Genomic DNA, 16,096 nt, shown 5'->3' with positions numbered 1-16,096 from the left:
TCACAGGCTGACGCAAGTTGCCCTCTTTTGCTGTTGGCATGGGGGGCATCTCCTGAGTAAAGTCCCTTGTACTCAATGCAGGTTATCTGCCCAGAGTCGACAGTGGAATTCTCAATCCATGAAACCCTCTTCTCATACATTGGTTCCCGCAACAGCCGTAGGTAGTAACATTACCTGTCCACAACAAAACTGTCTGGCTGGGGCTCCGGATGAAGGAAAACTGATTGCTTACTCTTCTGTTTCCCTAGACAGAACAATTATCCGTCATGGAGGACAATCTTCTTCAGCTTTTCTCCTGGCCGAGACAGAAAGTGTGTTACAACACCACTATTCCTTGAGCTCCAGTTAGCGCAGTCATCCCAGTACTCAAAATGCTTCCCAGCCAGACGACGCTACATATTGTTGGAATTGTACTCTAGGAAGTACATGTAACCGTTAGATGTTCTCTTTAACGCCACGAGGGACATGTGCTTGAGGCCAGGACCAAGTTGTCAACGTCAAAGAAATTATGTTTTGGCCCTGGGAGAGCTTTGCCACCAAAAGCACTGACACAGAGTGAACTGTACCGAGGTGGTGTTCTCTTCAGTGAGTGAAGAGGTAATGGTGATACAGCCTGAGGACCTGACAACATGGAGTGTTCCGTTACATGTATTGTTGTAGAGCGCGGTGATTGCATTGCAAAGAGCGAAGGCAATGTTGTAGAGCGCCGTGGTGACCTTGCAGAAAGTGGTGGTGGCATTGACGACAGCGGTGGTGGCATCGGAGACAGTGGTAGTGACGTTTGAGTAGTGAAACCGTGGGTGGGCAGTAACGTTAGGACACGCCAGCTGAAGTACTGCACTGGCAGCGAGCATATGGACAAATCTGGAGCAGACAGCTTGGTTGAGCACTTGTTCATAGTCATCATGCACTAGGGTATATTCATTGATGAGGTTGGCGAAATCCGTTGGCGAAAAGTTTCGATGATAATTGTTGTAAGGAGTCTTCCCGGGTGGCGTTACTTGATTTCGTACGGGCGATGCTATCACTGGCCCCGAGGACACAACCCTTGCAACACGGTGATGATCTAGTCTTGTGTTTTGTTCAGAACGTTCCTAAACATTGGACTCTCTCACAGAATATGTGAAATATGGGTGGTAATTGCCAATATGTTTTCCTTTATATTCCCATGAAAAGATTCTTTCCAGTCGTGAACTTCAGGATTGGAAAGTTCATTTGAAGTTCGTCGATTGACCTGAGGTTTTGGATTGACATAACATCACGCCATGCGCCAGCCTTTTAGATAATTCTTCCTTCTGGCACTTGCTTGATATTTGTCAGCAACACGTTGGACATTGGGTAGAATAAAGGGAAATTGGCTTAACAACATCAAAATTACCTTCATTACATTTGTTTGTCCAAGTCAGAGAGCAACTCAATGGCCGCCATTCCAGATTCATCAACCCTGTTTTTTGCAGCGTGACAAGGACGCCGTTTAGCGACATGAACATGTACAAGACCGCAAGAAACTTGGCAATGGGATTTTACATTGGATATTTAAAAGCGCCCTCTAGTGGCAAATAAAATAAATGCTGCAATCTCATTACATCATCATGTTAGCTACATGTTTATTGGTTGATCAGAAAGAATATTGACCAATGAACAACCACATTTGTACGTAGTAAACTGACTGCTGGTTGGCTAGTGCTCGGGACAAATTAACCAATCATAGCGGAGATTATGATTTCCTTGGACTTTGCCATTGGTCGATGACACCCAATCACCATTTAGCTTTTGGAGAATGTACGGGATACTAGATATTATGTATTCCGGTGCATCAAATTTTAATTTGCCCTGATTGGTCGGTATTTTCGTTTGACCAATCAGCATCCACCAGAATGTTTTAACATATGAAACTGCAGTTCTATTCTATTCCGCTAAAATTAGTGGCGTCCTTGTACAGTGTGTACGTACCGTACTTGTTGTATATCATCGTACTGAACAATCCTCACTCCCTCTTTTGAGAAAAATCAACATTTATCATTAAGTAACATTCACTGTAAATATATAAATACAACCAATGAGTTTTAGATTCGTCCCACGTCCCTTAAAGATAATATTGCCTCCCCCTTGTCTCAGTGGTACATTCCTACCCATGATGACCAGAAAGTGGCGGGTGTTTGATTTGTTTATTTGCTACAAGGTGAGATTTGTCGATTATCTGAACGATATCACCTCCTTTCTTACATTTTGATCAGGTAGAAGAAATAGCATCTAAACATGAATGTGTAGATTTAGATTCAGACCCAATGTATACAACAATAGACGAGATACTGTACAGTATTCATGACGGTGAATGCCCCCCTCCCCTTCATCCATATCAAATTTTGATCATCTTCAACTATCTGATGATCAGATGAGTTTTGACTAGATGATACACAGCTTTGATGGTTCGATGGAGTTCAAAATTGCGCAGCAAATTACATACGAAATTTGGGAGATGCATTCTGAAGCTTGGAGATGCATGCATGCTGTCTTGCCACACTTGTTAATTTCTGGACGCTTTGTTGTTTACTTTTAGTAGTGTTGGAGCTTAATTTGTAAGAGAGCATTTACAATAGGAAGGTTCGTGGATATCAGCAATGTGTGAAGGCCCCTGAGGCAAAGACAAATCACTTTGCACATTGTTTTTTTTCTAAATCAACCAACAAAGATTCATAAATGGAAACAAGTTTGATTGACTACAATAACTTTTTTACCTTTGAGTTTGACCTGAGTTTTGCTGTGAATATCTCCCCTCATGATTATCACCGAGCATCCATCCAGGAATTTATTTAATGTCATCGTCAGCCAACTACTTGAACTAGCAGGTTCTGTTGATTAAGAAGAGGATATATAGGAGAATATTAGCCCAGACATGGCAGGCCCGATCCAGCCCATCGACCGGCGCTCGGTGCACCAGATCTGCTCCGGCCAGGTGGTGCTGAACCTCGCCACCGCCATGAAGGAGCTGGTCGAGAACAGTCTGGACGCAGGGGCAACAAACATAGGTAGGAGACAGGTCGTTGGGAATGTGTGCTACAAACTTAGGTAGGACTAGGAGACACCCGAATATAGGCCACAAACTTAGGCCTCGTTCATGATGCAAAAAATGAAACGGTTCTATCGGTTAGGCAAGCCGGATTTCCAGGCCTAACCGACAGAACCGTTTCATTTTTTGCATCATGAACGGGGCCTTAGTATACACTGGGAATACTAGTATATGCTACAAACATAGGAACTGACACCAGGAAAATGTGTCATAATCACTTTTGAAATATTGAGCTGTGTGTGAATTAGTGTTTATTTAAGAATGATTGTGACAAACAGAGAGAAACAATTTTTAATGCAAGTAATGATAATAACTTGTGCAGTTTGATTGTACTAGCAAACACAATGACCATAACCTTGCTGATCATCACTCCCCAGCTCTCTGTTCTACGTGTACACAACAGTTTTATGCTATCACTCCACACAAGTGTTGACTGCTATTCCCTTCCACAGACATCCGTCTGAAGGAGTACGGCTCAGAACTGCTGGAGGTGGTCGACAACGGCTCAGGAGTGGAGGAGAGCAACTTTGAAGGACTCAGTAAGTCATCCATTTCTTGATGTACTGATAGCTATCTTGCATCAAAAGAGACATTTTTGTTTGATAGGAAGGATTATTACTAACTGCTCTGTAACAGGGAACAATGGACGATAAACAGGATACGGAGTGAGTCTGTTTGTTCAAGTTGCCTGACAAACTTGTAGGAATTTTCTTTTACACACCCCTTATAATAATCTGACTACTCATAAAAGTATCCATGAAAGTCCTCACCCTTTCAATAGTGAAATATTTGAGCAATAAATTGCTATCTATGTTTTTTTTTACCGTCACCCAGCGCTGAAGCACCACACCTCCAAACTACAGGACTTCTCAGATCTGACGTCGGTGGAAACATTTGGGTTCAGGGGGGAGGCTCTCAGCTCCCTCTGTGCACTCAGGTAAAACCTGGCTTTAAGTTATTTTACAGTGCTTCTCTGCTGATAGTGATAACACTAGTTCACCTTTATCCTTGAGGTGACCTATATCCATTGCTTTTGAATAAGGGTATATTTAGGGATGTTAAGAAGACAGATGATCTTTTTTAAATATTGCAATTTTTAACCACTTTCCGTCGGTTTGATAATCCTAAACACTGCCCTGTTCTAAATACAACGTATATAGGTTACCCCGCGAGTAAAGGTGAACTAGCATCACATACAGGTTTTTTCTCTCAACAGTCAATTTCTGAGCTAGAAACTGTTTTACTGATAAGTATAGTCATCTTCAAATTATGTTTATACATGAATCGGAAAAAGTACAGTAAGTCTGTATACAGAATGAATACAGAAGTACTAGTACTGAATTTTACAGCAGAAATGCATGATGATGAATGTTTGTTTTCCTTTCCCAGTGACCTGTGTATCACCACCTGCCACAGGGATGCCCACGTTGGCACCAAGTTAGTGTATAATCACAATGGCAAACTCATACAGAAGACACCATGTGCTAGACAGGTGGGTAGTCAGATCTTTGTGACATCTCAATCTCAATAAGGTACTGGACAAAGCTCTCTGTGAGAGCATCACATCCAGGTCAGGTGCAGGTCCTTGCGGCCGGTGGCGTGAGGAAAAATTAAGTGCAAAGTGCAGGAACCAAAACGAAAAAAAAAAAAATTTGTGTGTGACTATGTACATGTCCAAGTCATTTCTTGAGATGACTGAGCATATATGAATGCTGGTGCAATTTTTCATCTAAGTTGTATTTGTAATTTTTTCATCTACATTGTAGATTTATTTTGTCATCTTAGATTTAAAGATAAAATGCTATCCGTGGTGGCAAATATGCACTTCTTTTGGCACTTCAAATCAGTGTGTGTTCCTATCAGTGTTAGGACAAAGTTTAGACAATTGATTAGCCTGGAGATCAAGTGGGTGTTGCTTCACTGTAAAGTGACGAAAGTCATATTAGATTTAACATGCATTGGCATAATACCGGTAGTAAGACTTATACCGGTAGATTAAAAATACTGGAACTTAAAGAGATCTACACATGCAACAATAGTTATTTCTGAGCTGTGCACACTTCAGACATCTAGGTGTCCAATACACCATTTACAAAGCATCGATAACAATGCATTCGAAGACAACAAGGCCAAAAGTTTTCAGTATCTTTTTCGGGGTAGGCAGCTCGTCGTGGGACGAACACACTGTCACATTCATTGCCAAATTTATAGATCATAATTACACATGCTCACGGCACAAGACGAACATGATTCAACAACAATCTTGAATTTCTGTTGGTGACCTACAACTCATGTAAAAGTGTGAAGAACCGTTGCATAATAGCCCGGATCTAAGACTGAATGGGCAAAATTGAACGTACGCAGCCATTTTCCCGCCATTTTTATATCTACGCTAGCAGTGAAGTATTACGTCATAGCGGTTGTGACGGACAGAAGTTAAATGAAAATTCTTGACAGTATACGTCCGTTTTCTCATGACATTTTGTATGCTCATGCAGGTTTATGTTTTATGCATTTACTGACACTAAAGGAAGGAACATCAGAGGATGTATAAATGTGCATAGCGGCAGTTAATTGTGCCGTGTTTCTTCCTACCGGTATTTTTTACCCCCTCCCAGCCACGCGCCCGTTCGCCGTGTAATTCCGCGGCGTGTTACAATTACAATATTACGCTTTTAGCAGGACAAGAGTGGCAGAAAAGTTACACAGAAGAAGTGGCAAGGGTAACCTATAACAGCAACATGTAACTGGAGAAAATGATGCGTTGACAATTTGTCAATTCAGTATGGCTAGAGAAATCGTCGTAAACGTACCGGTATTATGATAATAGATGTTACCTTCCCCAAGGGCACAACATCATATCAGGGTCATATCAGAGGATGATCCCAGGTTATCAACCAAATGCTCCAACTGTTATGCCACAAATCTAGATTGTGGTTTCAAGTATTAGGCACCTTGTTTATGAGAATAAAACATTGCACAGAAGGTTGACTGGTGATTTTTGTTTTCCAGCAAGGCACCACTGTCACCATCCAGCAGATTTTCTGCACACTCCCAGTCAGACATAAGGAGTTTCTCAGGAATCTTAAGAAGGTAAGAAAAAAAAGATGCTCTTAAATACTGCTTTGTCTTATGATATAGAAGACTTGTCTACAAAGTAACATATGTATTTACATTTACGTGTATAGTATATACATTATCAACAATGCTGGTACTTTAAACTATATTTGTTGCTGTAACAGGATATGGATTCAATGGGATGGCACCTAGGTGCAAGCATGTGAATGAGTGAGTGAGTGGTGTAATGGTGAGCGAGCGAGCAGTGTTATCCCATAAAAGTCTACTCAAGACTGGACAGAGCTACTACTGTAACTTACCTGATACTTGAGGGATTTACCAGTCAAAATGACCATGTTTCCATCTGTGTCTCCCCAGGAGTACTCCAGGATGTTGACTGTGCTGTATGCCTACTGCATCATCAGCACTAATGTCAGAATAACCTGCACTAATCAGGCTGGCAAAGGGTGAGTCTTATGGGGTCATGCTGTTCATTCTGTTCCTGGTCTAGTGATTGAATGTATCAAAATTCTAGAGTATGTTTCAGTTTTTTTAAGAAGGGTGTAAAGCAGTGAAGTATATGAACATGAAGGAGAATGTGACCAAAGCGTTCGGCCCCTTTATGAAAATGCTGACTTTAATTATTTGATAGTTGCTATGAGTATGACCAGTTCTTTATTCACCCCTCAGCAAGCGCACCACAGTATTGAGCACCAATGGGAATGTGAACATGAAGGAGAATGTCACCAACTAACTCCAAACTGCTGTGTTCTTATCCTGTCTTTCTATTTGATAGTTGCTATACTTCAACACTAGTTCTTTATTTCCCCCTCAGTAAGCGCACCACAGTGGTGAGCACCAATGGGAACGTGAACATGAAGGAAAACGTCACCAACGTGTTCAGTCCCTTTATAAAAATGCTGTTGCTATACTCCAACACAATTTTTTGATAGTTGCTACACTTCAACACCAGTTCTTTATTCACCCCTCAGTAAGCGTACGACAGTGGTGAGCACCAATGGGAACATGAACATGAAGGAAAACGTCACCAACGTGTTCGGTCCCAAGCAGCTGTCGGGCCTGCTGCAGTTTGTGCAGAACAGACCCAGTCAGGAGGTGGCGGAGGAGATGGGGGTCAAGGGGGGCAACACAGACCTCTTCAGGTGAATAAACTAGTTCCTTTTTGCTAGCTGAGTGCTTTAAAATGTGATCATTTGTAAAGAGAGAAAAATGCATCACATAACTCTAAAACTGGTGTGGAGAGCAGTTGTTCCATCTGTACGGATACGGATAAAGATACAAGTATCAGACAACATCAAAAAGATGAATACATGCACCAGATTGGCTAAAGCCTGTTTTTATTCGTCAGTATTACAGGTTACCTGTCCACATGTTCCCATGGCCAGGGCAGGAGCAGCTCAGACAGGCAGTACTTCTTTATCAACAAGAGACCTTGTGATCTGCCAAAGGTAGATATGTGATTTTGTAGTAATGTTATTTACTCTAGAGGGCAACTGGAACTTGAACATCTGTAAACCTCTACGATTGAATGGCAGACTTCAAAGTCTGTCAAAATCAGCCCTATAAACAGGCAACCAGGCAGTGTACATCTCTCTCATTGATACTACACTGGTAGCACAGGTAGCTCTGCCTTCCCTCTTGCAAACAGCTGTTGATTGGTTTAGCTTACAATATTTGTACTGACAATGTGATTGAATTGGACACTATCGTAAATACCTTCCATTTTAGACTTGTTGAACATATCATGTACGATTTGTTTGTGTGTGGTTTGATGCCAGGAAAAGAGAGTTTTGAAGTCTACCACAGCTAATTACCACTTTCTACCTTGCTATTATTTAAGTGTGGCTTATTGCTTTTAAGTCAAAAAGGCATTGAGTTTTGTATGGCACCCTCACTGTAGATAGAAATTCCGAGTTAACCTTCTGTCCTATGCATTGTGCAGGTGTCCAAGGTTGTGAACGAAGTCTACCACATGTACAACAGACACCAGTATCCATTTGTCGTCCTGGATATCTCCTTGGCCAGGGGTGAGTTTAGTAACTTTATGTCTGACACTTGCTTTGTGAAAATCATCTTCACAGTATTCCACACAGCTAAACAAACACATTCAAGAGCTAAGTCAGGTAAAGCAGCGATGGACTCAGCACTCCAGGTTTCCATATGTATCTGTTACTGATCTATTGTGCTGCACTGTAACTGCTAATAGGTTGATTTTCATAAATGTTGATGTTCTTATGCCAGTTTAATTCATTCTAATAACACTGAAGAAGAGTGATGGCTGTCACTCGAAACATTCGGGAGTAATTATCTGTTTTTCATCCAGAGATTGAATGTAATTGATTCGAACATGAATGTTTATGTTCTTCTAAGACATCCATAATACTTTGTCTTGACACATTCCTATGTGTGTCTTTCTCTTGTAGATTCAGTGGATGTGAACGTAACACCAGACAAGCGACAAGTTTGGCTGCAAGAAGAGAGAACACTGCTGGCAATAATCAAGGTAAACTGCCTGAAGGAAAGGAAGAATGTTTGTTTGTTGTAGTATTTGACTGCAATGTTATTGTGCAGTAATGAATCTGCTTGATCCAAATGATACTGTAACAGTTTTTATGCCAAATAGCAATTACTCCATGTTTCCAAAATCATGTCCAGTTGCTTGAGTAATTGCTATTTGGCATATCTTATTACCTGGATGTCTATCCTTCATTGATGTAACAGTTTTTGTACATTAGCAACATGAAGACTGCCAGGGCAGCAGAACAGTACTGTATGCTTTAAGCCTTTAACCATTCTCATGCCTTTGGTCAGATGTTGTAGCCTATCACATGAGCCTTACATCTCAAATTCTTGCAAGTCAGAAAAATAACAGTGCATCATGAAGAATTAATTAGAATGTAGATTTGTTGTATGAAGACACTAATATGTGAATGCATAAAAAAGATACATGCTTTGTATGTTCAATTACACCCAGAAGAGTAGTTCCGGGGGTATTTTGAGATAACTTGTACAATTATGTATCAAAATGTTTCAGACATCCCTCATGCAAATGTATGAGCCAACAGCCTCTGTGTATGCAGTGAACCAGGCAGTACTTCCCAATAGTAATACAGGTAAGCTCCAATTGCACTTATCCATTTACAACAAAATGATGGATAGATGGATGGATGGATGGATGAATGAATGAATTTTATAAATTGTAGCTACTTAACGTATCATTGTCAACACAAGACACATACAAAACAAGATGTATGGTGAAGTCTTTCTTTATTCCAAAGCTTCATTTCCACCACTTTTTTTTTCAATCCAAGTCTTAGCAGCAAGCAATCATTGCACTTTAAGCATGACGTACATTTACAAAAGGACTCTCTGTGGCTCTTGGACAATGGCAATTAAAGCTATTATATACACGTGGTTACAATTAAAATTTGCCCTAGTTCATATTTCACTGACCAATCATGGCTTGCTCCATTATTTGGGTTATTAAGATTTAAATTCTGCATTTGTTAAAAATTCAAAATACATGTAGGTGTAGATGCTAGTATTCTAACAGCTTACAATGTATTTAGTGCTATTCCTTCTAGAGACCAACATCACACGTCCCTTCAACAATGTCCTTAAAAGCTTTTGTAATCTTAAATGACTGTCACAGCATAGTCTGATCACATGTAATATTGAAAACAATCAGTTTTGCAGTATGAATTGCTACTTTCAATGATACAGCTGAGGTCAGGACACAAACGTTTCCATCTTGATACAATTTGCACACATATTTTGTTGCTACGGAACAATCCACGTTTCATCATCAACCGTAGGGATAGGTGATGTGGAGAAGATCTGACACTGATTATAGCATACAGAATACTCAATCACATGTGAATCATTGTTTTGTTGAAATATCTAAACAATTTCACAAAACAAAGTTACTACTTAGTGAGATTTTGAGATCCACTCTGTCCCTTTTTCAACCTATTAGATGTTAATCATTGTTGTTTGACTTTGAGTCATTTTATGAAGAAGCTTTCAACAGTAATATTGAACACTCCTGTTCTTGATTCTTAGATTGCACCCCTCTCTTACAAAGTTGCTACTTAGGGAGCTTTTGAGATGCACTCTGTGAGCCTTTTTCTACACAGTGGCACTACTAAGTAGATGTCTGAATCATTGTTCTTTGAGTCATTTTATGAAGAAGTCTTTTGATAGTGATGTTGAACATTCCTGTTCTTGATTCTAATTTTGCAACCCTCTCTTGAAATCTTGCTCCATCCTGTCTGTTGCCAGGTCTAACTGTGTCAGTTTTATGCCAGCAGAGTGAGACAGGCCAGGGCAATCACAAGGAACATGTACGGCAGGACGGTAGTTCCGCTGGCAGTTGTCGTGGCCTGAAAATGCAGGATACAAAGAATAATGAGCTTGTTTCGTGGAAGGGGATGGCTTTTCATACACTCATATTAGATTTGTCTACAAAATGTAGAAGGTAAGGACATGGACAGTCTGAATTTGTGGACATTTGTTACAAAACATTTCACATACATGTATTGAATTTCATTGCACTTTTAAGACTTTCGTTATCACGAGTGTGGTGCTCAGCAGTACATTTCGTTTCTTCTTATGATTTGTGGTTTGAAGTTTGAAGACACTAGGTTCAAAATACAGTTACAAGATTTAACAGTGAAATGTTTATTATCGTTCAAAAGTGCGGATGGCTGGTTCTTCGCTTGCAAAAATTAGTGATACAGGTATGAAGGTTGTCCTCCTCGACAGAGCTTTTCACATGGCTGTACAGCCCAATCCTTGACATGCACAATTGGGCATGTGTCACTTAAAAAAGAATTACCGGGTATAAAGGAAAAGTTAGCCTGACTAACCATTGTTGTAGCGGTTGTGCCGGCAGCGGCTGTGGTAGCATCACCACTGGTACCGGCTGCTGTGGTACCCCCAGCTACTGTGGTACCACCCGCTGCTGCGGTACTACCTGTGCCAGCTGCAGTTGTAGTAGAGGCAGCCGTGGTGGCGGTAGTTTGAGCTGTGGCACTGGCGACAACCACAGCCACCAACCCCAGATAGAACAAAATATTCCTCATCGTCAAGCCGAGGTATTACTGAAATACACAACGATTTCAGAATTAAACCTTTTCCAAGTGTTGACTTTGTCACTACCATACGCCAATCACATGCTGATGCGAAAATACCATGACATTTTTACAAGCAAATGCAGATCCATTCCTGAATGGATGAAAAAAATCTTAGATTAGTCAAGGAAGTGATTATTCCATTAGATATAAATACGCAGTAGAGAGTTTTCAATATTGTAATTGTTACTGTAACAATAGATTAAGGAAGTCAACGCAAGCAAATATTGAGCGGCTCGCTATGCTTAATCAAACATACTTTGCCAGGTATGTGAAGCAAACAAATGTTTTGTCCTCATATGGTATGTTTTATGTACCTTAGACCCTTAAATGCCTCAATGTATGACCCCTTTTCTTATTATGATAGAAGACAAAACAAGAAATTACAGTTAAAAACCTGTCCTTCCTTACCTGTTCCTTTCAGACAGAGGTTGCTGGTAGTCAGTATAGTTACGTAGTTGACAATTGCAAGGCAAAGTGCAATTATCACATGCGAAATCAATACATTGACGATTGAACGTGAAACACATGACCAAGAAGTGAGGAAAACTTTGCTCACGTAGGCGGTTAACTGTTGTGTTATTGATTGTAAACCAAGGGAATATTCTTCATTTTACTCAGAGGTCGTAAAGCGTTTTGTACGTTGTTTTCCGGACCAGGTGAACATATGTAAAAATGAAAGCTTTACTCTAGTTACATTCACTCACATGGGAAATATATCTCAAGTCTACATGTACATATGCCAATGTTAAGAGCTTCTAGATAGTTACCTTTTTTTAGAGGGATGCCGTTTCCAATGGATCTGGAGTTGTGAATGTTTTGTACTGTATGGTCGTCACCACTACGCTGTCCCAGCTTTTATGAAGCCTGTCCAAAACTTGACTGTTGACGCAAGTTGTGGCCTTAAGCACACGCCTATCAGACCACACCCTCTACAGTATCTGCCAGCACCATAGCAATATTGCTGCTAACAAGTCAAAACAGATGATTCATCATCAGATTCCTTATTTTTCATTCATTTTCACACCTATCTCTCTTACAGTTATGACACACACACACACATGTATGATACTAACAGTTATCTTCCAATGGAGAATACATATTATTATTCAAATATCTGCAGGCGCTTTCTTTGGGAGACATTCTGTTTCTATGGGTAACAAAATCATGTCATAACATTTAATGTTTGTATAAGCAAGGTTGTGTCAACACTTTGCATATTTTGATCATTTCTTCAGGGCTGATGATTAAATGTGATTACTGTCAAATGGCCAAATACAGGAGTCATTATTTAACCAAGAAAAATATTTACAAGTGTTGATGCATGCTGATAATGGAACAACACATAGTTCCCCTTCCTTATACCTCTGTTAATCAAGAAAAAATCATTCGGCTAGAGAATCTGTGATTCTTAGGCCACACCAATTTAATTTCTTGGTTCACGGATTTTTTCATAAAAAATATGGAGCGAGAGGGCGAAATAAAAATAAAAATAAAAATTGTAAAATGGTTGGGGTAAAGGTAACGGCTAATCCAAAACATAAAGAAAAAAAGTTTTCAGCTTGAAAAAAGTACAAAAACACTATTATTGTACAGTAACAGCACCTGTACCCACACTTTAAGGAGCTTATAATATAAAGGCCAATTTGCTACACCAGAAAGCTGGTGAATGGTTTCATTAATGGTGAAAATTTGCTGAGTGGTAATTTTTATTTTTATTTTTTTTCCCAAAAAATAGGAGCGAGCGAATCCGTGAACCAAGAAATTAAATTGGTGTGGCCTTAGTGACATAGTCTGCAATAATGGTCTCTCCGACTCTCTCAATCATGCATGATTTTTAGGGATCAGCCAATGTTTGCAGGTCAAATAGATCTATTCGATCTGATAAATCGATAAATTAAAGGTAGATTTTCAAGCAAAAAGATATGCTTGACTCTCTGCAACTTCTTAGCATTCCCACCAATCAACAATTTGTCTAAAGCTTGTCAACTGTGTGACGGACTTTACCTGTCTTATTTGTCAATTGGCTGTGGTCAATGTTTTAGGCAGTCTTGACCAGCTAGCAGTTTTTTTTGTTTTTTTTTTATCTGTAAAGTTGGACAATGTTTCTAAGGTTGTTATACAGATGTGTTCCTTCATTGCTAGGATACCCGTGACAAGTAATGAACTCCGAGGCGTGGTCTGTTTAACTTAGAATCAACGGGTGGCTGTGTACATACAGTAAGACTTCCCTGATCCCTGCTCAAGTTTAGAGAGCTTTACTGGTAACACATGGGTCAGTAATGAGGGCTGGAATGTCTTAAACTCTTCCACTTCAGGCACCCCCTGATTTAGAACAGGATACTGAGTTTGTGTCTTAGTTGTTGTGTGAGTCATAATCTTTTCTTGAGAGTTGTGCAAGTGCAAAGAACAGCCCTTGGATATTTTGCCCGCAAAAGTCACAAAACCTAATGTCTACAGGACTGGTGTTTGTTGATGCACTGTTATTTTTTGGGGTTTCAGGGCCCAGAAATTAGGATAGAGCTTTTTAGTCACTATTCTCTTGGCCTAATGTGATTTTATCAGGCCGTTTTAGCTGTTAATCAATGAAAGGTTTTTATGGGGCATTAACGTTATAAGCTACATGTAATGTTAAGTGTAAAGCAAATAAGGATCCCTAAACTAATGAACGATTTCTTTCTTCCACTCAATAATTTTATGAAGCTTCATAGAAAGTTGCTTGGTGTTATGTTGACTTGAGTCACAGAAACTTTAGAGCAAATAGTATAGCCTATTGATAGAAGAAAGGACACAAGTACAAAGGTTTTGGCGTTCTTTCCTGCTTAACTTGTCAGTCAATCAAGTCCACATGCATAGCACACTGAAAAAATCATGCCTGGTAAGATTACTGTACTACAGTAGGACAAACAGAACTCATTTCTGCTACTGTATGGGGACTCTTGCTGATTGGGAAGAAAGTTTTCATGAAAAGATTTTGACATTGCTAAATTGTATCCAATGCTAGGCTAAACACAGTTCCAGGGATTGAAAGTTAAATATGTGTATGTGGTGTTTGTAATCATTGAATCATTACATTTACTTAAGAAGTCATCAAAACTTCATATGACTGACTACTGATTTGATCTGTTGACTTAAAAGTAGCATGTTCAGAGTACAGAGTTTTGTGTTAACTTTGTTGTGTGAACTGTAACCTTACAGTGTACACCTTTGTGCACAAAGGTTACTAACTGAGCAATGTGCAGGTAAGGTTAATGACCTTGTTGACAATGTAGTCTGGAGTTGCAGAAATTAGAATGTATTATTTTCTAATTTTATTACCGTAATGCTTCACAACTCAAGACTGTGTATTGCAACCTCCTTGATTGTACCAAGACAAGAACAAACTTTTAAAATTACAAAGTTTATTGCTTTTCATTGTCATAGACGATAACAACAATTAAAGTGCATCCAAAGTATAATCCTTAGAAACATGAATTCACTTGCACATAAAATGTACTCTAGCTACTTGTGTATACAACATATATTAAGTCAAATAACATTTACCCCCAGGTATGCATATATAATATCAATAACCATGACTACTTTTGTCAATTTAAACCAGCCAATGCCATTGTAACTCTCTTTTACAGTCTGCATGTACTCTGTACAATGCAGCTATTATGATTTCATATCTGAAATGATGAAGCATACAGTGTGGGAAAGAACCAGGAAGTATTTACCCTCTAATAACAAATTAAGCGACAACCCAGGGCAAAATTGAAATTATCTGATCCTCAGCTTATAGTTGGGATATCAGAACCTAATCTTTATAAATAATGCTTCACAATACAAAAATACAAAAACTTTGTCTCATACTTGTCTTATACTCACATGTTCTTGAATATTTCAGCTCCATTTTAAGAGGTATGCAAATTGAAAGCAAGGAAAACAAACTACTCGACTGCCCTGATATGACCTCAGCTACTATAAAACATCAGATTTGTCTCATCTCTTTTTGGCCCGTCTGGTCTCTTCAAGGTCGAATGAATGTCTCTGACCCTCGTGTCATTTCTCCAGAACCTGTCTTCATCTGTGGGATTGTACGGACTTGTGGAATATCTGGAAATGACTGAATCACGTGTGGAAGAATCAGAAGGCCTTACTGACGATAACTCAGTCTCATCTTCTTAGTGGCCCATCTGGCCTCCTCAAAGTCGAATGAACATCTCTGACCTTCATGTCGTTTCTCCAAAACCAGTCCTCCTCAGTGGCGCTGTAAGTTTTGTTGGAGTATCTGGAAGTTTCTGATCTAGAAGAATGAGAAGGCCTTGCTGATGAAAGCTCAGTCTCATCTCTTATTGGCCCATCTGGTCTCTTCAAGGTCGACTGAATGTCCCTGGCCCTCTTGTCATTTCTCCAGAACCTGTCCTCCTCAGTTGGGCTGTATGGTCTAGTGGAATATCTGGAAATTGCTGAGTCAGATGTAGAAGAATAAGAAGGTCTGGGTGATGATAGCTCAGTCTCGTCTCTTATTGGCCCGTCTGGTCTTTTCAAGGTCATCTGAACTTCCTTGACCTTCGTATCATTCCTCCAAAACCACTCGTCTTCTGTGGGGCTGTATGGTTCTGTGGAATATCTGGATTCCGTTGACATCGAAGATTGAGAAGGTCTGTAGGATGATGACAACTCAGTCTCATCTCTGATTGGCCCATCCGCTCGTTTCAGTGTCATGTGAAGGTGCCTGACTCTCTGATCGTCTAACCAGAACCGTTCGCTATCAGTTGGAATGTATGGTCTGGTGCTGTACGTGTGTTGTGAATTCCAGACATGTCATTAG

The 16,096-nt window shown here is 39.9% G+C and overlaps 2 protein-coding genes across 2 annotated transcripts in view; one reads left to right on the top strand and one right to left on the bottom strand.

Moving 5' to 3' along the window:
- The first annotated feature begins 2,861 nt into the window (after positions 1 to 2,861).
- Positions 2,862 to 16,096, top strand: part of LOC118428751 (mismatch repair endonuclease PMS2-like) — a 26,552-nt gene continuing 13,317 nt past the window's right edge. Inside the window, exons 1-11 of the mRNA XM_035838942.1 lie at positions 2,862 to 3,029; positions 3,523 to 3,609; positions 3,905 to 4,007; positions 4,460 to 4,562; positions 6,083 to 6,163; positions 6,506 to 6,594; positions 7,120 to 7,290; positions 7,497 to 7,596; positions 8,091 to 8,175; positions 8,572 to 8,651; positions 9,183 to 9,261. Of these exons, the coding sequence (XP_035694835.1) occupies positions 2,897 to 3,029; positions 3,523 to 3,609; positions 3,905 to 4,007; positions 4,460 to 4,562; positions 6,083 to 6,163; positions 6,506 to 6,594; positions 7,120 to 7,290; positions 7,497 to 7,596; positions 8,091 to 8,175; positions 8,572 to 8,651; positions 9,183 to 9,261 (1,111 nt within the window). The 5' untranslated portion in view covers positions 2,862 to 2,896. The remainder of the gene's footprint in view (positions 3,030 to 3,522; positions 3,610 to 3,904; positions 4,008 to 4,459; positions 4,563 to 6,082; positions 6,164 to 6,505; positions 6,595 to 7,119; positions 7,291 to 7,496; positions 7,597 to 8,090; positions 8,176 to 8,571; positions 8,652 to 9,182; positions 9,262 to 16,096) is intronic.
- LOC118428749 (uncharacterized protein ZK673.1-like) lies at positions 9,399 to 11,247 on the bottom strand. The gene is made up of 2 exons (XM_035838940.1): positions 11,017 to 11,247; positions 9,399 to 10,530 (listed from the first exon to the last, which is right to left on the bottom strand). The coding sequence occupies exons 1-2, from the start codon at positions 11,230 to 11,232 to the stop codon at positions 10,447 to 10,449; spliced, it is 300 nt and encodes a 99-aa protein (XP_035694833.1). The 5' UTR covers positions 11,233 to 11,247; the 3' UTR covers positions 9,399 to 10,446.

The sequence above is a fragment of the Branchiostoma floridae genome, chromosome 13, assembly GCF_000003815.2.
Source record: "Branchiostoma floridae strain S238N-H82 chromosome 13, Bfl_VNyyK, whole genome shotgun sequence".
In the NCBI taxonomy this organism is placed as follows: domain Eukaryota; kingdom Metazoa; phylum Chordata; class Leptocardii; order Amphioxiformes; family Branchiostomatidae; genus Branchiostoma; species Branchiostoma floridae.
Note: the sequence above shows the minus strand (reverse complement) of the source record. Positions and strands in the feature narration are given on the sequence as shown.